The 24,463-nt window shown below is 38.7% G+C and overlaps 1 protein-coding gene across 1 annotated transcript in view; it reads right to left on the reverse strand.

Annotated features, from left to right (window-relative positions):
• Nucleotides 1-24,463, reverse strand: part of LOC110291392 (EGF-like and EMI domain-containing protein 1) — a 699,291-nt gene that overhangs the window by 63,278 nt on the left and 611,550 nt on the right. The window contains 4 exon segments of the mRNA XM_085836072.1: nucleotides 16,074-16,159; nucleotides 16,161-16,209; nucleotides 19,147-19,281; nucleotides 22,548-22,676. Of these exon segments, the coding sequence (XP_085692198.1) occupies nucleotides 16,074-16,159; nucleotides 16,161-16,209; nucleotides 19,147-19,281; nucleotides 22,548-22,676 (399 nt within the window).

Raw genomic sequence — 24,463 nt, forward strand, 5'->3', positions numbered from 1 at the left:
TTATTTATTCGAGCTTGGAAATAATGATGATAATCAATCAGGCATTTAAAATGGAGCTACTTCAAACTGTTTGAAATTGATTAAATACACATATTTATTCTGATTGTTTCTTTCCCATTCTAGCTCTCTCTGTGCCTAAGAGACAGAATTCATTTGTAATACAGTTCCAAGCACTTTTCTTATGTGTTCCTAGACAATAGACTATGTTAGAAAATTACAAATATGGCTATACAGTGTTAGTTGATATGTTACCAGTTTTAAGACACTCCTACACTTTTTAAAGATTTATTTTTGTTTTTAATCTTCTGCATAGATGTGTGGCTGTGTGTGGATATATGCATGTATGAATGCAGGTGACCACAGAGGCTAGAAGATAGCACAGGACCTGGAGTTACGCTGCCTGCTTTGCTTGCTGGGTAGAATGCAAGAGCAGCAAGTACTCTTAATATTGAGTAATCTCTCCAGCACCAGGCCTCTTAAAATTGTTTTATCTTTTTTATTTATTCTTTAATCTTTTTTTTTTACAGTACAGACTTTATCCCCCCTCCCACTTCACCCTCTGATTGTTCCACATCGCACACCTCTTCCCCCTCCCTGGTCTACAAGAGGATGCACCCACTCCCACCCCTACCCCACCAGCCCTCCCCACTTCCTAGGGCCCCAAGTCATCTTAGGTGCATCTTCTCTGATTAAGTCTAGACTTGGAAGTTCTCTGCTGTATATGTGTTGTGTTGCAGGTCTCATATCAGCTGGTGTCATAAAGATGCATTACTTAGAAAATATAATAAAATATTGCATGTGTTGGGAGCACAGTTGAACTAAAATTTGTAATAAGCTATTGAGATTTAAGAAAACCAAACAAACAGTTGCTACTAGAACTATCTATCAACACATTTCAATGCATTTTTACAAGTCTTACATCAAAGCAAATTTTCAGTAACTTTCATGGCTTCAAAGTCTTCCTTCCCATGGAGGGTTGGGCCTCAGATTCTGGAGCAGGAGAAAATGAGACAGAAGAGCTGGTTGAGAGAGAAATAACATTGGCAGAGGACCAGGAGGACTAATGCATCTTGCATATGCAAAGAAGATTTTAAATCTTCTGCTGGCCAAGGGAAAAAGATGCTTTAGTTACTCCTTGTCTTCATATTTTCTGAAAGACCAGTCAACCCACAGGTGCTGTATTAATTTCCTCATTATTTATTTATTTATTCATTCATTTAATTCTATATGCATGTATTTATTTATTATCCAAGCCTGCACTCCATATGCATCAACATACACTACATTTCAAGTTCTCCAGGTCTCCCATTCTCTTTGCTTGTAGTATATAAGATTACAATTGTGCAATCATGTTTTTTCTCTTGAAAGACATTCTTTTCTGAATCACATCTCTAAATGTTTCTATTTCTTCTTCACATTTTCTAAACCAAGAGCCAGAGATAGAGGTTTCTGAGACCACCCAGCTGATACAAAGAAAGAGCAGGTAAGCCTGACCAGATGAGCCCTCAGAGAACTGCATGGTATAAACCAACTAGAAAGTGTTTGCCTTACCTGAGAAATTAGGAGCTCATGAAAGTAGTGATGTATTCCCCCATAGGATCTTGAGTTCAGCATTCATGTGCATTCTGATCTTGAAAATGTTGAACTGTTTAGTTTTAAAACATTTGCCAACCACCCACAACTCATCTGGAGGCCACATTTAACTCTAAGTTGGTCATACTTTCCCTTCTGCTCCAAGTCAATTTGAGTCTTTTTCACCGATTTTCCATTCTGTATATCCTGTCCCTTGGTGTAGGCCCTTGGTGGATTCTCTTCAGTTGTTTTAAGTTTACCCTGTAGGTTCTTATTTACATCAGCCATCGTGCCAAGTCCATTTCAATGTTAGCAATTCTCCTATCCAAACTTCTTTCTGCAAAATTTTATCTAAAATTTATTTCATGCAATATATTATGATCATAATCTTTCCCCTCCCCCAACTCCTTCCAGATCCTGCACTCCTCCCTATCATATAAATTCCCTATCTCTACATAAACAAAAGCAAAACCAAACATAACATAACATAACATGATGTAACAAAAACATGCTCCCACATATAGTAAAGCAAACACAGAGAGAGAGAGTGTGTGTGTGTGAGAGAGAGAGAGACAGAGATAGAGACAGAGAGACAGAGACAGAGACAGAGAGAAGACAAAACAAAACAAAACAAAACAAAAAGTGTGCCCACAAAACAAAAACAACACGGAATCCACTTTACACTGGCCAACTACTCCTGGGTGTGAGTCCTGCCCTGGACTTTGGCTAATGCACCCAGTGCATCTGACATTCAATTCAAAAAAATGGATTGTCTTCTTTATAGCAGATATCAACTGCAAATACCTCTTAGTTAAAGGTGGGACTTTGTGTTTATCCCCTTCTCAGTGCTGGGATTCTTTTCTGGTTTGAACTTGTACACACGTTATGTGTGCTGTTACAGTCTGAGTTCATATGTATGAGTCCTGTTGTATCTAGAAGATGCTGTGTCATTAGAGTCATCCACCATCCATGGCTACTAAAATCTTTCTGCCTCCTTTTCCACACAGATCGCTAGCCTTGAGGGGAGGTCTTTGATGAAGACATCCTATTTGAGCCCGAGTGTTCCAAAGACTCTCACTCTCTGCACACGATCCGGTTGCAAATCTCTTTGTTAATTACCATTTATTGGAGGAAGCTTCTCTCAAAGGATACAGAGCTACTCTACCTCTGTTTATAGCAATATGCCGCTAGGAATATTTTTATTGCTATTATTATTGCTACGTTTCTTTAGCAGAATGACAGGTAGGTTTTTCCTATACCTGTGATCAATCTAATCTCAGTGTCTTGGCTGCTTTAGCTGTTATGAATAGTTTGCATTTTAGAGAGCAGGACTTAAAAGTGAAAGAAAAAGTAGCCGTTACTCCTATAGTATTGCACCACTAATGCACCAGCACACCTGCAAACATGTCTCTAGTGTAGAGTGTGAAGTTTGTATCTGTATGACATTGGTTATTTTTATTTTTGGAGGGTGCAAAATTCCTTCCATGACTAAAGATTTTAGTTGGGCACTAACTCAAGTTCTCCATGTTTGATGACATAAGGAGAAATGTCTCCAGCAACAGGACTTTAGCATCAGGTTTGGATTGTTACCAAACCTTGGCAATAGCCCATTACATCTAAGGTGGAAAGATCCCTTTGGCCAAGGCGTCACCAACATAAAAGCCATTCCTGGCACTAGAGGCTTTATTTGGTAGCAAAAGATTTCTAGTTGAGATACTGTCTATGCCATTATATAGTGACTCCTTTTAAATTATTATGTATGTATGCATTATAGACAGCTTCTGTAGCAGTAGCTTTCCATGGAACTTTACAAAGAACGTTTTGTGTTCTCTTTACTCCGCTCACTTATCTCTCTTCTCATTTAATCTTCCTATTCTAGTTTTTGCTGTATCTCTTTATAATACTATATTCTATTATTTCTTTCATGGGGCATCTCCTCCTTCCTGGTCTGGTACTTACTATCTAACCTCTGTGTTTACTTATATGGAAACACATATCTATATCTGAAAGTTAGCATCCATTGGGTATAGAGAAAACATTGAATATTTGTCTTTTGGAGTCTGGGTTACCTCACTCGGGATGATTGTTTCTAGCTCCATTTTTCATTTTTCATTTTTCCTAGCTGCTGAGTAAAATTCTATTGTGTAAATGCACTCCAACACATTCTAACACAATTCACAATTCTTCAGAGAATTTTACTAAATAATTTTCAGGTTCATATGGAAACATACACACATGCACACACATGCATACATACAAAAAAGTATAGCAAAACCAATCCTGAATAATAAAATAACTGCTGGAGGTACCACTATCCCAGATTTCAAACTGTATTATATAGCTACAGTATTTAAAACAGCAATGTATTGTCATAAAAACAGACATGTTGATCAATGAAAGAGAATTGAAATTCAACACAAAATTCTACATAGACCTACATACACTGATTTTTTTACAAAGAGGCCAAAAACACACAGTAGAGAAAAGATAGCATCTTCAACAAGTAGTGCTGGTCAAACTGAAAATCGATCCACACCTATCACACAAACGTCAAATGGATCAAGTACAGCAATATACATCCATATACCTTGGACCTGATATAAGAGAAAGTAGGGAACAGGCTTGAATTCACTGAACAGGAATGTACTTTCTGAAAAGGACACTGAAAGCACAGGCATTGAGACCGAAAATAAATAACTTGGACCACAATAATCTAAAAAGCTCTGTATAACCAAGGACACCAGCATTCAAAGAAAGCAGCAGCCTATCTATAGAATGGGATAGAAAAATCTTTTCCAATTATGCATCTGATAGAGAATGAAATTATATAAATATAAATTATGTATATATATATAAATTCATTTTATGAATTTTATAATTTATTTATATAATTTATATATTTATTTATATAATTCAGTTATATATATTTATATATACATATATAAATAAAACTGAAATATATATATATATATGTAGAATTAACAGAGATTGTAACACTGAAACAAAAATGGCTGAGAAACACTTTTTAAAATGTTAACATCCTTAGCTACTGAGGAAATGCAAACTAAAATTACTTTGAGATTTTTTTTTTTTCTTATAGCAATCACAATGACCAATTTCAATAAAACCAATGTCAGCACTTGTGGGCTAGCATAAAGGAAAGGAGACCCCTTATTAATTGCTAGTGAGAATGCAAACTGCTATAGCTCCTATTGAAATCCGTGAAGAGGTTCCCCAGAAAGCTGGAAATCTGTGTACTACAAGATCCAGATATAGCACTCTCAGGCATATACCCATGCATCCTAGCTAATTCTCATTAGACTCTGAATGTATGATGAGTGGAAGGTTCTTTATTATTTTCATTTTACGGATAAGAAAAAATAGGTCAAACTAAGCACCTACCTAATGCTTCAGAAAGTCTCAATGCAAAAGCCAGGATAAGACTCTGGTAGTCTGGATTGGAGCGGCAGGCCCTCACGACCATGCTGAATTGTACCTTGAGAGCTGCAGTCAGGATGCTTCCTTTGTCCTCTGATTTCCATGGATTAGTCTCTTAAACCAGCTGTAGTGGCCCTTGAGCAAACCTGCTCAGAGCTCAGTGTATGCCTTCAGAAAACTGGGTGATTTATATCAGCTCCATGTTTGAAGACAAGAGACTACAGAGTGACACTTCTACCAACTTCACAATAAAAGAATATGTTTCCTATAGGCTGGGTGCCTGCCATATTGTGGCTTTCTTTCATGGGTAGAAGTTAAGAATAGGATGGAGAGAGAGAGAGAGAGAGAGAGAGAGAGAGAGAGAGAGAGAGAGAGAGAGAGAGAGAGAGAGAGGAGAAGCACAGCATTTCTTTCTTCCCCACAGCTGAGTTGGAGTTGAAACCGACAAGAGAAAGTGTTTTAAGATGGTTTAAAAATTGTTTGACAAGGCATAGCTGTTCTTTTAAGTTTTCAACAAATTTCAATGATTGTATTGTGGTAATAGTAAAGATTATATGCAATAAAAATTAATGATGACTATAAAGGTCTTTCTATCTCTCAGGATCCACATTCAGAAATAGATGAAGGTGAATAAATACAGATAATGACTGAACAGATATAAAATAATATGTTACATAATAGCCAAGCTCATGTTTAAACCATCTTCCAAAGAAACTCTCTGGACTGGGGAGACAATGTCTCAGCCACTAAGATACTCATGAGCACGAGGATCCGAATTCAGATTCCCAGCTTCCATTCCAAAAAAAAAAAAACAAACCAGGCATGGGACAGCAACTGTCTGTAACCTTAGCAACATTGCAGGGCAGAGAGAAGCTTGTTTGTAGAATTCACTTCTCAGAAAGTCTAGTCTAATGGTTAGGCCCCAGGTTGAATGACAAATCTTGTCACAAAAACTAAGATGTTGATCAACCAAGAAAGATACTCAATGTTGACCTCTGGCCTCCGTAAGCATGTGAGTTTGTATACTGGAAGAAATATGTGTTCCATACCTACTCCTAGTACACACCCACACACACACACACACCAAGGCCTTAATTGACTAATGTAGCATCTTGCCATTTTGTCAACTAATCATTATTCCATTCCTTTTTCCCCTTTCCTTCATCTCTCATCACCTCTGAGTCCAAATGCAGCCACTCTCTACAAAGACCTATCATTTCGCACCATTGGGTCTTTACTGACTAGAAACCTTATGTGAGATGAAGTTCATACCTGACTATTCTATAAATTCTATATACAGCATTAGAAGTTTAGCTGATATGCCACCTCTTCAAGGAAGCCTTTAGGATTCTACCTCAGAAGGATGAATCAGAGCTGCAAATCAACAAGCATTACATTTTCTTCTTTTACATATTTTTAAGTGACTTACACACCTTTCTTACTCACTGAATTTTATATATAATCCTTGAGGGCAAGATGTTGTCCTACCTTGTTTAATATATCAAATAGCACTTAATAAGTCATATGTAAAGCAAGTCTCACTGGAGACTAAGAATAGAGCTTAGTGACATTATAACCTGGCATGCCATTAACCTTCAGTGAACTGAAAAATTTCTCAGCATAATCTAAGGCTTAGGAACTTTCCAATTGTTTTGTTTTTAAAAAGTAACATGAAAGTAATAATATTTAGATATAGTGGGATAAATAACAACCTAAGAAAAAGAATTTTCTGTCAAGCTACTCTTTGTGTTTTCATATAAGGACATTCTAGTGCAAGAATAATGCATGCCAAGTAAATAAAGAGAAATACCCAGTCTTAAGTAAATAAAAATTGCAAGCTGCATACTGCATGATCTCTACTGAGAATATAATCTCTGTGCCTGGATGCCTACAAATGGTTTGTGTATTAGAGAGTGAAACTTCTGGATGGCTCACTTTGGAAAACAAAAAAAGCATTTGTTTAGTGCTCTGTCAGATTCTCAATTCAGGAATAATCATGGATTAGTGGAGGCAGCTAGCCAGCTATACTTACCAACAGACAGAATTTTAAACAAGGTTAAGATTAGGGAGCGCTGTGAAAACAAAGAGGACTTGAACATGAAGCATCTGCAGAAGGTAGAGGCAATTCAGGTGCTTATTTACAGGAGCTGGAGAACAGCATTTATATTCAGCTGAGAATGTAGAGGATCTGGCATAAGTTTGAATCCAGTTGGACTGGCTGACCTCAGAGTCCCTCTCAGAACTGTCATTGCATTGTGTAGTAGTCAGATCAGGCTGTGAAAATCAGTGGAACATGTTGCAGACAGACAAACAAAAGCATCATTCTTCCATCATTAAATGTAGCATGGGCTATTGTGATAATGACAGCTCTGTAACGCTCCCTGCTGTGACAATCAGTCTTTTTATTGCAATATACAAATGTGGGGCTCAAAACAGAAAAGAGTAACTTCTATTTATAGATTGTTTTCCATGGAACAAAATTTCTTTATCTTTTTTTTTTTTTTTTTGGTTTTTCGAGACGGGGTTTCTCTGTATAGCCCTGGCTGTCCTGGAACTCACTTTGTAGACCAGGCTGGCCTCTAACTCAGAAATCTGCCTGCCTCTGCCTCCCGAGTGCTTTATCTTTTCCTGATTGATAGTATATGGCTACAGTAGTAAACACTGAACACTATTTTAATGAATAAACTTATGGACACTATACCTATTATCTAATGTTGAATTACAAATTACTTAATTTCAGATAGGTTTCTTATATCTTCCTAGATTTTGTTTCCTTGCCTGTAAGTTATATGTGCTGGTTAGATATTTGTCAACTCAACAGAAACTAGAGTCTTTTGGGTAAAGAACCTAAATTGAGAACATGCCTTGGTCATCTTGCCTGTAGGTATGTCAGTGAGACATTCTGGTTAATGATTGATGAAGGTCCAATCTACTGTGGGCGGTGCTGCTCCTAGGTAGGTGGTACTAGATGATGTAAGATAGCAGGCTGAGCAAGCCATGTGGGTGCAAGCCAATACCTGTGTTCCTCCATGGTTCCTGCTTCAGTTCCTGCCTCCAGGTACCTGCCCAGCTGAATTCCAGCCCTAACTTCACTCAGTGACAACTCTAATATGGAAGTATTAAAATGAAATAAACCACTTGGACTTGAGCTTTGTACAAGGTGATAAATATGGATCAATTTACGTTCTTCTACATGCAGACAGCCAGGTAGACCAGCACCATTTGTTGAAGACACTTCCTTTTTTTCACTGTATGGTTTTAGCTTCTTTGTCAAACATCAAGTGTGTGGGTCTTCAATTATATTACACCGATTGACCTGTCTGTCTTTGTACCAATACCATGTGGTTTTTACCACTATTGCTCTGTAGTACAGCTTGAGGTCAGGGATGGTCATTCTCTCAGAATTTTTTTTTTTAATTGTTAAGAATTTTTTCGCTCACCTGTTTTTTTTTTTGTTTTGTTTTGTTTTGTTTTTTTCTTCCATATGAAGTTGAGAATTGTTCTTTCCATGTCTGTGAAGAATTGTGTTGGAATTTTGATGGGGATTGCTTTGAATCTGTACATTGCTTTTAGTAAGATGGCCACTTTTACTATGTTAATCCTACCGATCCATGAGCATGGGAGATCTTTCCATCTTCTGAGGTATTCTTTGATTTCTTTCTTCAGGGACTTGAAGTTCTTGTCATAGAGATTTTTCACTTGGTTAAAGTTACATCAAGATATTTTAGATTATTTGTGGCTACTGTGAAGGGTGTTTGTTTCCCTACGTTCTTTCTCAGCCCATTTGTCATTTGTATAAACAAGGCAACCCCCCAGGAAGAGCAATAGTATCAACTAACTTGGACCACTGGGAGCTCACCAAGCAAAGAACATACCGTGGTGGGTCCATGGCCCCCAGCAGATATGTAGCAGTGGACTGACTTATTTGACCTCAGTGGGAGAGGATGTGCCTAATCCAGTAGAAACTTGATGCCCCAGGGAAATGGTGGGGTGTGTGGGTGAGGGGGTTTCTGGGTGGGTGGGAGAATACCCTCTCAGAGGCAAAGGAGAAGGGGCATGAGAAGGGGTATCAGGAAGGAGGCAACATTTGCTATGTAAATAAATAAAATACTTTTTAAAAGATGAAAAAAAAAAAAACCTCTTTCCTTCCTCTGAGTGCTTTCAGTTGTGTTTATTACAGTGATCGAAAGTAATCTAAAACACTAAGGTTAGTAACACTACCAAATTCTGACGTATGTTCAGAGGAGTCCATGAGAAATGACAGAAAGCACATCCCCATGGGTGGCATGGGAAGGGAGGGAGTCGTGTGCTTGAGTATACCTTGGCTGGAGAGTTCAGGTAGGGAGTGGGGGATGCCATCTATACCTTGTAACAGGTAGGGACTTAGGGATGCTAGGAGAACTTAGTACATCAGTTAGCCTTTGGCCCAGCTTGGAGCCCTAACAAGTATGATGTTGGTACTTAGTATAGAGGCATGGATGTATAACACAGTATCTTATTTAGTATATCTATATTGATAATGTGTTATATTTATTTTCTAGATGATACGTGTATAAGGAAATAAAAACTTGGCAATTAACCAAGAATAAAATTGTGCTCCCCTTTGATCCTGTTGGTTTTCTAAACCTTAAAAAACTACTTTTAGAATAGGACTAGAGCCTGTGGTTTTGAGAATCTATCCATCTTCTCTCCCTTTCCATCTTAACAACTGTCATAATTCAGTAGAGCTTCTTTCATCCAAGTCACTGGCTGTTTCTTAGTTTCTTAAATTCTGTATTTATCCTGCCTCCTTTCACGTGACTGACAAACTCTATGAAAGCTCAACCCTATTCTTCTTTACAGAGTTGTCAAGAACATTGGTTAATTGAAGCCAGGAAGTCTTTCTTGAACATGCCTGGTATGCCCAGAGCTGGGGATATAGAAGTGAATAATAGTACTTACCACTGACAAGCAGACAACTAATTATAATACACTGATACTAATACTATGAAGTGAAAGGACCTCGTGGTTTGGTTTGTTCACCTACAGTGAGAGATGAAATCCTTGAATTCTAACCATAAAAATAAGAGGGGATAAGAAAATGGCTCAGAGGGTAAAAGCACTTCACCCAAGCCTAGCAACTGAGTTGTATCCCTGCATCCCATAAGGTGGCAGAAGAGAACCAACTTTAAGAATATGCATGTGCATAGTCATACTACACACACACACACACACACACACACCAATGAGAACATATTTATTAGAAAGAAGAGCAAAAAAGAAAGATACCATGTTCAGATGCACTTGTTGCTTAGCGGACAGGGATGAACAACAGATGTATGTGAGTTATACGTTATATGTGAGACAATTGTAGTAGGCTATATGGGAGGAAGAACTAGAAAGGAAACATGTGATGGTATGAAGGTGAAGCCTATGCTGCAATAGGAACACCAAGGTGTTCAATGTTAGAAACATGGAGGAATATAACAATCCAAATGAGAAAGCCTGTGTGCTGCCAATGACCTAGAGCCAGCCTATGCCTGTTGGGACTCCTGTCAGGATACCATGTGCCCAGTGTCAAACCTGGAACTACATGACAACTGTAGGGTTGTCTTGTTTAGACTTGTTTTGTTCCAACCTGCCACACCCCTGTCATTCTGTTTTGCAGCGGGAACTTTACTTTGCAGTAATTAAATTAGACACCAGATGCTTACAGAAAAGAGTGTTGAATGTCTGAGGAGATTTTGAACTATGGACTTTTGAACAGTATCAGAACTGCTCAGAGTTTGAGGACTCTCAGACTGAGAGCTGAACTAATTCCTTTCTCCATTAAGTTGCTGCCGTTTAAATATTCTGTCACAATGGCGAGAAAAGTAATTAAAACAATGGACCTTTAGTGCCGTGGAGTTTTGACTTCATTTTATGTGGTGTCAGGAGGTCAGTGAGGTTTATAAAGTAAGAAGAAGATTAATTTTAATTGATCCACAGACATTATAAAGGTGATTGTGTAGGCGAGTGGCTAGGGCCCTATTCAAAGGGGATATGCTGAAGAACATGGAAGCTAACATGAACACCAGCTTCTTTAGAACACAGGTATGAAATCTAATCTACTTAAATCCAGATCCAGCCACAGAACTTCATGGGTTTACATGAGGTGCGCTATATTCCTTTGTTCCTTCTAACCATGGAGAGAAGAATTGGAGGTAAGGACATACCCATCCTTGCCCACCACCTTCCTATTTCAAAACTGAATTTGCACAATAGCTTTTGGGAAGGGCTGTCACAGCTTCTGTGTTGCCTCTGTCACACGTCTCTGTGGGAGCTGACATTTTGCTGATACTTCATCAGGCTGGCCCGCCTGCTGAGAACCAGATTGGTAAGGGAAATGCATCTCACTGCAGGGAAGGATGAGAAATGTATTATTTAAATACAATTTATTTTACAGCAACTTTAAAAAATCAGATCTGCAATTGCTGTGGAGAAAGAAGCATTTGGGTACAGCTGACATCTTTGCATTTGCTGATTCTCAAGACATTGGATGGTTCTAAAATGTTTTTATTCATCAGGTTGTTTTGGTTTTTGTTCATACTTTTCCCCCCTTTATATAAAGATTTTTTTAGAAAGGTATGTAATAAAATGCCAGCCCTTGCTGGGGTGGGTGAGGTAGAAGTTTTTGAAAAATAGCTCAGAAGTGTTTTTTTTTTTTTTTCCTTCAAAATCTGGAACAAAGGATCCCTCTAAATTAGAATTCTAAATTAACTCTAGAATAAAAGCTTATATAGGCTCTTTATACATAAAGCAATACTTTCTGGTTTGCATTTTTGAATCTGAAATTACTTCAGAATTTTTTAATGTCCTAATTAAGAATTGCATAGTGAGCCGGGCGGTGGTGGTGCACGCCTTTAATCCCAGCACTTGGGAGGCAGAGGCAGGCGGATTTCTGAGTTCAAGGCCAGCCTGGTCTACAAAGTTGAGTTCCAGGACAGCCAGAGCTACACAGAGAAACCCTGTCTTGGAAAACCAAAAAAAAAAAAAAAAAAAAAAAAAGGATTGCACAGTGTATTTTAATCACCTCCATCCTAACTCTGGCTGGAAGTTCTCCACAATCTATCCAGACAACCCTCCCCTCCCCCACCACCTGTCCTCTTTGTTATTATTTTTGTTTTAAAACAAAGTAGACTGGCCAAATGACAAGTGAACTATTGCTAGAAACTATTTGTGGATTAATTAGACCTAAAAAGGTCAAACTGGTTTTCTGTTTACAAAAAGCCCCTGAAAAGTGTTTCTGGAAAAGAAGGTAAAGATGGGAATTTACTTGTGGGTGTTGAATATGTGATGTTTGTGAGCCTGAGGTGTGCTGACCTCATGACTACCAGCTTGGAACAGCCAATTGCTAAATGACAGAAGATTTTAAGAACCCTTTGACATCACATTGGTGTTTGGAAGCATCACAGTGGGAACACCCCAAGCTTTACAGCCCAGGGCTCTTGTATTTCAGTCGTCCAGTTAATAAAGATTGCTCAGATTCCCACCGATGGGGGCTTAGGCCAGTGACCACGATGGCTTTCCTGGAGCTGTATCCAATGATGTGTAAGCATGGATGTAATTGAGATGAGCATATTCATTCTTATGTCTGTCTCTCCCCTCTTTTCTCTGACTTCAGTCTTCTTTGAGTATTGAAGGAATCTAATTTGATTTGTCTCATAATACACATGGCAGAAATTTTAGATAAAATAACCAAATTATTGAGAGTGAAAATGGGATTTCTAAAGAAAGGTAATTGAAGCATTTACAGGCAATATTACAAGTTTTTTGTTTTGTTTTGTTTTTTCTTTAGGTTTTGCTTGTTTGAGTTTTGGAAGTGTCTTAATGGAATAAACTCAACATGCCCAACAGGACAGAAAGGGAAAGGAGTCTCAAATTTGAGGAACAATAAATACGGCAAGATTAGAGGGAAAATGTTTGGTCAAATGGGATTACTAAACAACCACAATTAAACTATATAATTATCATGCACAGATATTTAGTCGAAGATGGCAGTATACACTACCATGGTTAAAGAAAAATAAGCAAAGTAATAAACATGGAAAATCTACAACTGGATAAGGGCAAAAAATATTCACCTATAGTCTTAGAAATGGCTAGGCCACAGCCTCAGCTGCAAACACTGCCTTCTTACAAGTTTTCTAACACACGAATAGGTACTCATACTTTTTTTAGTCATTTTTCTATCCATGGTATTCAATGTAAAGTCCCAAGATATTATGCATTCATCTGAACCCCAGCATGGTCAGAGTCGTCACAGCTGTGTCATGTAACCGAGTTCATCAAGCCTCTCCCAGTAGACAGTTTATGTCTGTTTTGTGCTTTGGCTCAGGAACTAGTGGCCTGATAAATATAAATCTGGGACAACTTCTTTGATTATTCAGTGACATGCCTAATACAAAGCTAAGCTTCCTTCACAGAGACGTTTTTATTTTTTAGCTAATAGAAGAATTATTTATGATTTTTCACCATTTAAGTTCTGTTGGCATATGCTTAAAGTTCACAATAATGGGTTTTTATTATGACATTCTCATACAGGCCTGTAGCTGTGAATCTATCATTCCTACCTCTACATGTTGTCTAGAAATAAAAACTAAAATAAACCATAAAACCCCTTCCACTTGATGCTTAACTATTGGCAGCTAACAGATTCTACGTGAGAGGCATGGCACAGTGTTCAGTTGAATCCCCAGCATGGAGCCCACCAGTCTCCAAATGCCATTTTCAATCCTGTGGTCATACAGATAGCCTGAGTTAAACTTTGTGGAAGACAAAAGAAAAACTTGCACATATGGAGAAGGCATGATGGCACAGAGTGAAGGAGACAAGGCAAAGTAAGGGGAAGGGGAACCAGAGTGTGTTATACACAGGTATGAAACTGTCAAAGAGCATTTATTGATGTTTGAACTATTATTTTTTTTAAGTCAAGCAAAGTGGTACATATCTATATGTACATATTGATGATGGTAGCGGGGGATAATTTCAGAAGATTACTGGCCAGTCATCCCAGCTGAAGCAATGGCATATAGGTTCAGTGAGAAATCCTACATCAGAAAATAAAGTGGAGGGTAACTGAGCAACACACCTGGCAACCTCCATGCAAAAGTGTGCAGGAACACAAGCACACAGAGACACACGTTCACACAATCCATCACAAACTAGGGCTCAAAGAAATGAGGTTTTAGAGTTTCATTGTTACAAAGCACTTACCTTGGTAGATCATGTTACAGGCAAAGTAACCAGGTTTTAAAATTCCATGAACATCCTAACTGAATAGTTACAGAATTGCTGTATGTTTCCTTCAAGCCTTTAAAACTGTTATGTGCTCTTTGGCAAACATGTGTGAAGTATCTTCATGAGTTCTCTCCTGTAGCCCTGTCCATTTACTTATGGTAGTAATCATGTTCTTTATGTTTGTGTGTCTTGGTGTAAAATCAAACGGGGCTTGTGAATGAGGGAATATTATGTCCATTCAATTTAATGCATGGATTACAATCCAGTTAATAACACTCAAGTCAATATTATTTGCCATCAGACACTTCTTAGGGGCACCATGAAGCATTTTCTACAAGTTGAAATCCTAGCATGAAAGAATTGTTACTGCAACTATGACAATGAGTGTTTGAAAGACTGAAGAGCTTGCCTTTTGCAATACTTTCTCAACTATCTATTTATATCGCCCGGCAAGTGAAAGAACACAATTGCTATTACCCTCTGCTTAACAATTATTCCATTAAGGTTGAGCTAGACAAGGGAAAATGTCATTTCACCGTGGAAACAGCAAATCAGAAGTAGCCACTTTAGAATATGTAAATTTTTACCTTTAAACTCTCCCTTCCCCCTCCCTGCAATACATACATGTACTTCACCTCTTTTCCTTAAAGCAAAAAAAAAAAAAAAAGTTTGTTAAGGCATTTGGCTGTTATTCTGGCAAACTTCTGCACCATGGAAATGATTGTCAACAGTGCTATGATGACAGTCCTGCAATCAAAACCATCTCATCATACTTGAAACTTGTCAGGCAAAGAACGTGGCCTGTAACTTTCTTTGTAGGTTATCCTTGGGGCATCAGGGTATACTCGATGCCTACTCATGAACCAATAGGCAGTCTAAAGCAACAGATTCATGCTTAAACTTCTGAAGCCAATTGAAACATTATGCAAAATATTGTCCAGCCCAGAGCTTTACAGAAGCTGTCAGGTGGCTCTGCTTCCCAGCAGAGAATGTAGTGCAGGCAGACATGGCTCTATGAATATCTGTACCTGCAGGGGACAAGGCAGGCAGCAGTCTACCAGCATCTCAAATAGCTTCAGATTTAGCTAATCATTGTTTTTTGTTTGTTTGTTTGTTTGTTTGTTTTTTTAGGACTCTTCAAAATGGTGTTATGCCTGCACAATTGGTAATTCTAGTCTAGAATCCTTTAAAGTGCCTTCTGAAAGAACTTTAAATATTGTACTGTATGACATTGGTTTCCACATAGCAGTAACTGTATCACCCAATTTGCAGGTCTTCAGCAATGAAATTTTGCTACTCTTCCATACAGGAAGTGGAATCCCTTTGTCTTCCACACCAAATCTGGCTTGCCTTGGGATGTGTCATAACCAACAAAAAGAGGTAAAAATGATAATGTGCATCTTCTGAGACTGTGTTTTGGTCCACTCTTGTTGATTTTGGAGACTTCTTAGAATATCCTGACACTGCTGTGCTATGGATCTGGGGTGAATCTTAGGGCATGCCACAGAGGAACAGCCAGGTTTGAAAGCAGAGATGCTTACCCCAGTCCAGTCTGTCCTGAAATGACTACCTTGTTGAAATAGACATATGAGTGACAGCAGTAAGACCAGCAGACCAGCCTTGACAACTCACAGAATTAAGAAAAACAATAAAGCATCATTTAAAGTCACCAAATACTGGGAGTATCATGCAACAACAGTTAGTCAAATAGCTTCTAGCAATATATATATATATATATATATATATAAAATCAGGAACTCTAGTAATTTCTTGACTTCGTTCTTCATCCTATCTGTGTTTATTACTTCTATGCATGGCACAGGAGTTTCTAGTGTAACCAGGAGCACAGTCACACTTTCCAGACATTCTGTCTCAATTACCTCCATTTTCAGAGTTCACAAGAGAACCCACATTCCAGTCCCCAGAGGCCATTAGGGCAGGCTTGTAAAATAAGAACAAGAGAGAAAGGTGGTTCCAGTTTCACTTTCACTGTCCTCTAAGTGAGCCGGCAAATTCTTTCTCTTTGCCTCTGTCTCTGTCTCTGTCTCTGTCTCTGTCTCTGTCTCTGTCTCTGTCTCTGTCTCTGTCTCTGTCTCTGTCTCTGTCTCTGCCTCTGCCTCTGCCTCTGCCTCTGCCTCTGCCTCTGCCTCTGCCTCTGTCTCTGTCTCTGTCTCTGTCTCTGTCTCTGTCTCTGTCTCTGTCTATCTCTGTCTCTGTCTCTGTCTCTCTGTCTCTCTCTCTGTCTCTCTCTCTCTCTCTCTGTCTATGTGTGTGTGTGTGTGTGTGTAGTGTGCTGCAAAGAAAGAAATGTTCAATAGCCTTTGAGGATTTATAGCACTTCCCAAAGTATTCCCTGAAGAAATCAGCACGGGGCTGTGTCCATCACTTTGGAAACACAGATATAGTAGTTGCCTTTTTTCTTTCCCTTTGTTCCTCTGTTGCTGAAAATGTGTTGAGGTGTTTTTTTCCCAGGCAATAACAATGGAAAGCATTTTGGTATATCTTTGGAGGCACTTGTACAGAACAAACATGAAAATGAGGTGTAATTTGTAAGAAGATTCTCAGAAGGTTGCCTCCAAATGTCAGCCTCACTTCCACTTGCCTCATCCGGATTTGCTTCTCTCTCTAAGATGGCCTAGGGGAGGCAGAGCCTTGTAAAGTATCTAAGGTGGCTGAAGAGAAGCTGGGTGCTGTCCTGTTACATTCCCTTTGAACTATTGATGGAAAAGGACAAGCAATGGATACTATTGGCACATGGGCCCTTTACAGACAACATATGATCCACTATCCAAATCCTGACAATTAGAAACCCTGGAGAAATTATCCTCTGAACACTGAGAAAACAAGAAAATTTCTCTAAATGCTTGGAAATGGTAGAAAGTTACAGTTCACCATATTGATGGTGGTTTTTGGTGGACGGAGTCACAGGTTTCTGGAAGAAAGTGGCTCTTCGGGTTTAGAAGCTATCACTGAAAAGCTAACTGGGGTTGGTGTTGATTGTTCAGAGCTCTGTTTTTCTGTGTCACTGAAATAGTGCTTAATTGACGCAATTCACATGCAGGCCTGGGGGTAGGATTTTTGAAGATGTATCTGGCTCTTGGAGCACTTGGTCTACTGACAGAGAAAGAAAAACAACAGGCCTGATTTTCATCTTGCACAACTCTTAAAGGGCTCTTTTTGCCTTGATTTCAACTGCCAATCACAGTGATCCATTCATATGCTCTAGTCTTATTCATAATTTCATTTCGTGGCTAGACAGAAATATCAGAATCAGACAAAGTTATCTGATTGGAAAATACTATGTTTTCCAGAGATCCCGGTGACCTCTCTATTCTGCTGATTTACATGTACTGTCAACTCATTTTCTTTCACAGTGGGGAACTCAGAAGCATTTTCCAACACAGTATATGCAGCAGTTGCTTTAAGGAAATGTTGCCAGAATAAATTAAATTTACCCAGGTGTGTGTACATAGTATTATACCCTTTGCGTTGACTTCCAGAACGGGACATCTCATGAGGACACGAATAGAAAGCTAACTCAAGGCTTAAAAATCAGGGCAGTGATTGAGAAGGTGGCATGAGACCCACTCTTGTATTAAACAAATTTGCATGAGATTGGACTTACATTTCCTCAAGTTCCTTTCCTCTTTACTTAGGGAGTCACAATCCAGCCACCAAAAGAGTCTGCTTGGCTTGCTCAGATGCTACAGGTTTATAGTCATGGGACAGGCTCAAAGTACTTCTCTAAATGAGTACATAAGGGATATGAAGACAAATTCAACCCCTCTGCTTCTGTGAGTGGACTTAACACTGAGGTGTCTTCTGTCTAAGCCCCATATCTTCTGATTTCAAATGATGTCACAGATTATCACTGGTTCTGATTCTTTTATTTGTTATATGTGTGCATTGTTTTCACTAAAGAGCAAAAAAGACTATGACAATTTTTTTCCTGAATAAGAATACCAAGTACTTCATGAAAAGTATGTAAGCAGTAAAAATGAACCCCCACACATTTATTGATTTAAGAAGAGATTTACTGATGACTGTCTTTATTGCATGAGTGAAGAAATACAGGAATAAACAAACAGATATACTGCCTACATGGACCTTGGATTCAAGCAAGAGAACAGGCAGTCGATAGTGACACACAGTAATGGGTAAATGTGCTAGATTAGAAGGCAAGGCATGCTATAGTCAACAAAAGGAACTCCAGGAAAGCTGCTCACTGCCTTCTTAAGAAGTGGCATCAAAGGAAGTCAGTGACATGGTAACCAGACACCAAAACCATAAACAAGTACTCATGGGCTTTACAAGACAGGGATGGCTTGCTGACAGGTTGAAATACCATTTCCCCAAATTCCACACACAGCTGCACATGTATCTCTACGTGTTTCTTACTACTGGGATCATAGTTTTCTGCTTGGAGATTTATCTAAAATTACGTGATATCTAGGTACTTGAAAAGTGACAGTACCGGTATCCATCCTTAAGTTCTTGGTATTAAGAAACCATAAATAAATTTGTTTGGATGATTGACTTTTAGATAAAAAAGGAATGTCCTTCATGCTGGAGGAGAGCATGTCCTTGATTGATGAGTCTATGTTATTGAGCTGTAATTGTTTCCAGATATAATTTTAAGATGTGCCATCTTCTTCCTCTGCTCAGGCTGGCAAGGGGAATTCTGAGAGCAGAGGCCAAGAAGACAATGTTAAATAATTGTATTGCACTCAGGTCTCGGTTTCCTCACCTCCAACAGGAGATCAATAAAGCCTCCCCATCATCCACTGGTGTGGATTAACTAATTAATGACCAAATAGTGCTGAACAAAGGTTGATCATTTTTATTCAAGAAACACAAAAATCCATCATCAGATTGTACCTTCCTGGCATCTGTTGCCTTGGTAACCAGATTTGCAGGTGCAACTACCATTTTTGGCACTGCATTCCAGGGTGTTCTCTTCCACACACTGACATTCCAAAGAACAGCTAGCTCCATAGACTCCCCTGGGACAGCCTGCAAGCAGATTGAAGCAAACTGGTCACCTGAAAACCATGCTTTGTTTATTTGAAATTGTTAGTGCATAGGCATGACATTCTTTGCAGCCTGGTTATAAAGAGAATAAGGGGATCATCATGACTGCCAAAAAAAATGAGGGAACAAATGTCTTTCAAATCAGGCAATTCATTTGCTTTTTGGCAACTGGACATGAACAGCGAAGCCTGAATTACTTAAAAAGCTGCAGTGATGCTGGGAGAGTGACTGCCTCTCAAACGTGCTTATTGCTGCCTGGACTTAATATTCTCCAAGGACTGCTTTGGCTGCCAGATCCCCTCATCATCCCACTGCAGCCTGGAGATGATGGACAAGCACTTATGTGAAGGTTGGCCATTGTCCTTACTCCCCCTCATTATATGGTAATCGGAAATAATTTTACATCGCACAGATTACACAGAGCTTCCATTGTGACAGCGATATTATCTTGCCCACTTCTGTGGCAAGAGCTGCTTGCCCTGCCTTCTTTATCCTCCCCAGGCCATTGAGTTTTAGAGATGATGCAATGAGGACTGAAATTCTAACTTGTAAACAGCCTGCCCTTGTGTCTAGGATAGTATACCACAGTTCATGTGTTCCCTTGCTTCCTCCTTCACATCCTTTCTTCTTAATTCTTGAAACAGCTCAATTCCCTTTCCAAAACATATCTCTGACAATTACTTTGTTTCCCCATTATCAGTATTCAAGAGTCTTCTTAAATGAAGTGTGCTTTAAGATGCACCTGGGCTTATAGTAATCATTTGGTGTGTTCTGACCGGCTTTGCCCTGTAATGTTGCCTGCAGAAAATGAAATGAGTTGTGGGGCTCCCCTGGGGATGGAAAGTGACATAGTATAGAGTCCATTCAATGTGGTGATTGTAATGGCTCAAAACAAATCCCAGTTCTGGTTACCAGGGACAGTGAGAATAATCTTTAAAGCCAAACAGAAAATCAACAGGGTCCTGTGGACTCTTCAAAATCTGTTCCTGTTGATAACAAGTGATCTTTTTAATGACCAAGTTCTATGAACAGCATCAGACTTCCCAAGTCTGTGGTCTGTCTTGTTCTAGACTTGTCTTTTTGTTCTAGAATATTTGCTTAGAAACTGGTTTAAAGAAAAAGTAAGAGTAGAAAGAATCTCTGTAGGTAATTCAATATCTGCTCAGGGCTTGTTAGGCATCGAGATAAAACACCCAACACTCTGTATTTTGAAGTCCTAATTCTCAGGACTTCCTTCCTGTATACATCAAGGATATAATTTGTTAAGATGAGGTTGTTTTGCGATAGATGCATTTCTAACCTAATCCACATAACGAACTTACAAACTGACAGATTTGTCCAGAGTGCTGCTTGTGGTGAAAGCACCAATGATGGACACTACAATGCCACAGAAGGAGACAATAATCCTGGGACAAGTCTAACATCATCAGAGGAGCAGAAAATGATTGACACCTCGAAACTGAACTCTATGCTTACTGAACTGTCAGGCATTGGATTTCTATTATAAGGCACTCAGTTTTCAGTACTTTGTGTGGCTAGAAAAAAATAATGATTAATTATAGAGTTGAGGTCCTCAGGTCTAGTCAAATGACATCCATGAGTAAATCTAGAAGAACTAGGGTATGTATGCGTACTCTTCATAAAGAGGGTAACATTCAAGATACTAACGGACATCACCACCACCACCACCACAATCAGCAGTACCCAGTTACAACCTCCAGCAGTAGCGTTATTACCAACACCACAAACAACAAGCATGTTTGGTGGTTTTCTTCCAAGTCTTTACTCTTCACAGCTGGGAGTGAATTTAAATATGTGAGCCTGGAATTCAGATATTAGAGTGTCAATTTTGTTGCTGAATAATGAGCCTACCAAACTCTTTGACCAGATGTACTGACTTAATTTTTGTGCTCAAACATCTGATATTGTCATATGAAATATTAAAAAGTTATTACTTCATATTGGATATATCTTGATACATCTCAGGGCCAACAACAAAAATTATACTATCTTTGTTTCTAGCCTAGTTTTCCTCTCTAGGCATGATATTCTAGAACATACCATCTGTACCTCTACTATGTAGCTATTGGTGGCTCTCTTCTTTCTCTTCTTTATTTAGCCACACCTAATCTTTTCTCATAATCCACACTCAGCTTACTATGAAGAATTAACTTAGTCTCTTATTGGTGTGGTTATAATTTAGTATGTTTATTTCCAGAGACATTGCTTTTCTTACATATGCAAGTCCTATGAACATTCAACTAAGGATAAATTATAAACTATAGAAGGTCATGTACCTTGATAACAGCAGTAGGAATGATAATATCTTCATCAAGTAGTTATCACGAACTCTTAATCTGTTTAGACAACACTATTTGAAGGTGGGACTTTAATAACATTATGAGATCAGGATGTAGTGTTTTTTATGTGTGATATTGGTGCTTTAGTAAGGAAGATTTAGAATAGATTTGCTTGTCCCCCTAAGAGGTGGATGTGGTGACTGGAAATATCTAGGAACCACTATCCTAGGCATTATACTTGAGAAGTTCTGTAGAACCCCCAGGTTCTAGAATTAAATACATTTATTTTTACAACCTATCCACTTTATGGTATTCTTTCATAGCAGGCTAATCAGCCCCAAGATACCAATGTTCACTAGGAGAAAGCTTCAGAGGACCCAGTCCCTCTGTAACAAGATGAGGTAAGACAACAGGGCAGGAGCAGGAAGGGTTATTTCAGGTTCACAGATCTTAGCTTCAAAGTTGGAGGAAGGTCTTTCAGTGTTACACCAGGAAGAAATTGTGAAAACTAGAGCTGAACTTACAAACTCAGATATTTTGGATAATCACGTCTTCTTACATGCATGGTCAGAATGCAAGCAGAAGGGCTATGCTGAATTTTAAGGGTAATAGTGTTTTGTACTAGACGAAGAGACATGGTCCAGGCTCCTCGCACTTAGCTTCTATAAAGTGTCAGGTGTTTACTGAAACAATCTTTAACAATTTATGCTTGATACCTAAACATATAAAATATGAAATCAAAAACATTTAAAATGTGGAAGTAGTTAAGTAGTTTTAATCATCAAAATACAGATTTTGTAATTTAAAGAGCTCAAAGAATAGAATTAAATGTTTGTATAGTTGAGTAGATGAACTAAGTTTTTTTCCTTTCAACCTTTGACAGAACTGTCCCCACACTATTCTAAGCCACTGTGCTTCACAAAGGGAACAATCACAGCTGTTACTTACTAAGGTGGCAGAATCTTCCATAGAGCCCTAGGTCACACATGCAGGCACCATATACCCTGTGGCAATGAGCATTGTTAGCACAATGACATTTTCTTTTGCAGTTCTTCCCAAAGAACCCTTTCAGGCATCCTGCAGGGTATGGAAGCAAAGTAAAGATTAACTCACAGGCAGAAATTGTTACAACTTTCCTTTATAAAATGTGAGTCCTGAGTACCCACCCCTACATGAGGAGATATAGGCAGTGGATGGTTTAGTTGAGGAAGAGACAGTAACTCTCCTTTGGGGAACTGGCCACTGGTAGGTTGTTCATGTACCCCAGCTGATGACCACATGCTCATGTACATATAGGTAATATGGAATGAATGCATTGGAAGACATGAAGTTGGGAGGGAGGGAGGGAGGGAAGTGGGATATCCTGTGCGAGTTGCAGTGAGATTTTAGTGCTGCATAGATATACATTGCATACATGGATAAAAATAAAAAAATTAAACCTTTTTAATAGTCCTTTGAGAATTTCCTACAAGGTATGTTGTTTGTATTCACCTCTTCTCTTGCAACTCTTCACAAATCTACCCTTCTATTCCACACACCCAATTTTGTAGATTCTTTTTTCCTTTCTTTTAAAAAGATCAAGTCCAATTTGTGATGCTCATGCATTCTTGGATGTGGAATCTACAACTGAACCTTGGTAGAACTACTAGAGTCCACAACCTTTATAAACATGATTCTCCTAGCAGTTATTAATTTCTAATAGTTCCCCCCTAGGGACAGGATTTCAGACCCACATTCTTTTTCCATGCTGAGATTATTTGTGGCTTGATCTTGTGCAAGTCTTGGCCAGGCTGTCTCATTTACTGAGTTAATATGCACTGCTGCCTTGTGTCTGGAAGATTCTTTGTAGTCATCTACCATCCCTGGCTTTTAATTATTAAATATATATAATATATCAAATATATCACATGATATATATTTTAAATTTATAATATATATTGATATACATATGAATATATATTAATATACATATGAAGCTTAAGAAAATCCAGGTTTCAGTCACTAACTCATCTAGTAAAATGCTTATGGTACAAACATGAGGACTTGAGTTCATTATCAAAAATAGATTTTTGTATGTTTGAAGCCAACCTGGATGGTGTAATGAATTGTAGGCCAGTTAGGCCTAGAGTGAGAACCTTTCTAAAACAAACCAAAACCAAAACCAAAGCCCTATTGTTCAGGGTTGGTCTGATGCTGCTATGCATTCAAGTGCTAAACTCTGTACCAGAGGATCTGGTTGCCCAAAGATAAGTGAATTCCCATGTATACCAGCTTTTGCTGTGCAAACCTTGCTCCCCTATTTAAAATTATTGGTTGAATTGAGGTGACTATGGCCTCCAGAGTATAAACTGGAGAGAATAGAGGTAGTTGGGTTTTCAGTTACCTGGCTAGGGGTCACACGTAGGGACCAAGAGGGAAAAAGAAAAGGAGAGAAAGTAAGGAGGAAGAAGACAAAGGAACAGTAGCTCTCCATTAGATAAGATGGACCAGGAGCGCGTGCCCGAGCAAATTGGAGCCGGAAGACAGGCTGGCAGAGCAGAAATTACCTGAGAAGACACAAACAGAAAGTGTTTGAGGAGCACAGCTGGGAAGTAGCCAGTCTATCATTAGAGAATTAGATTAGGGGTCATCCCCCAGTAATTGCACAAAAGCTAAATAAATAAATCTCATTCATTTGGAAGCAAGCAGGGATAGGTATAATTCAATTTATTTCACACCTTGTCTTAAAAACCAAGGTGTACAGCAAACTGAGGACTGACACTGGGTGTTGACTTCTGGTGTCCACACACACTTACATAATGGGTATTTGCAATACATACAGAATCACACAGACATACAGGGGGACAATATTTTCACTCTGGCTA

This window comes from Mus caroli, unplaced genomic scaffold, assembly GCF_978045245.1.
Source record: "Mus caroli unplaced genomic scaffold, Mus_caroli_1 scaffold_3, whole genome shotgun sequence".
Lineage (NCBI taxonomy): Eukaryota > Metazoa > Chordata > Mammalia > Rodentia > Muridae > Mus > Mus caroli.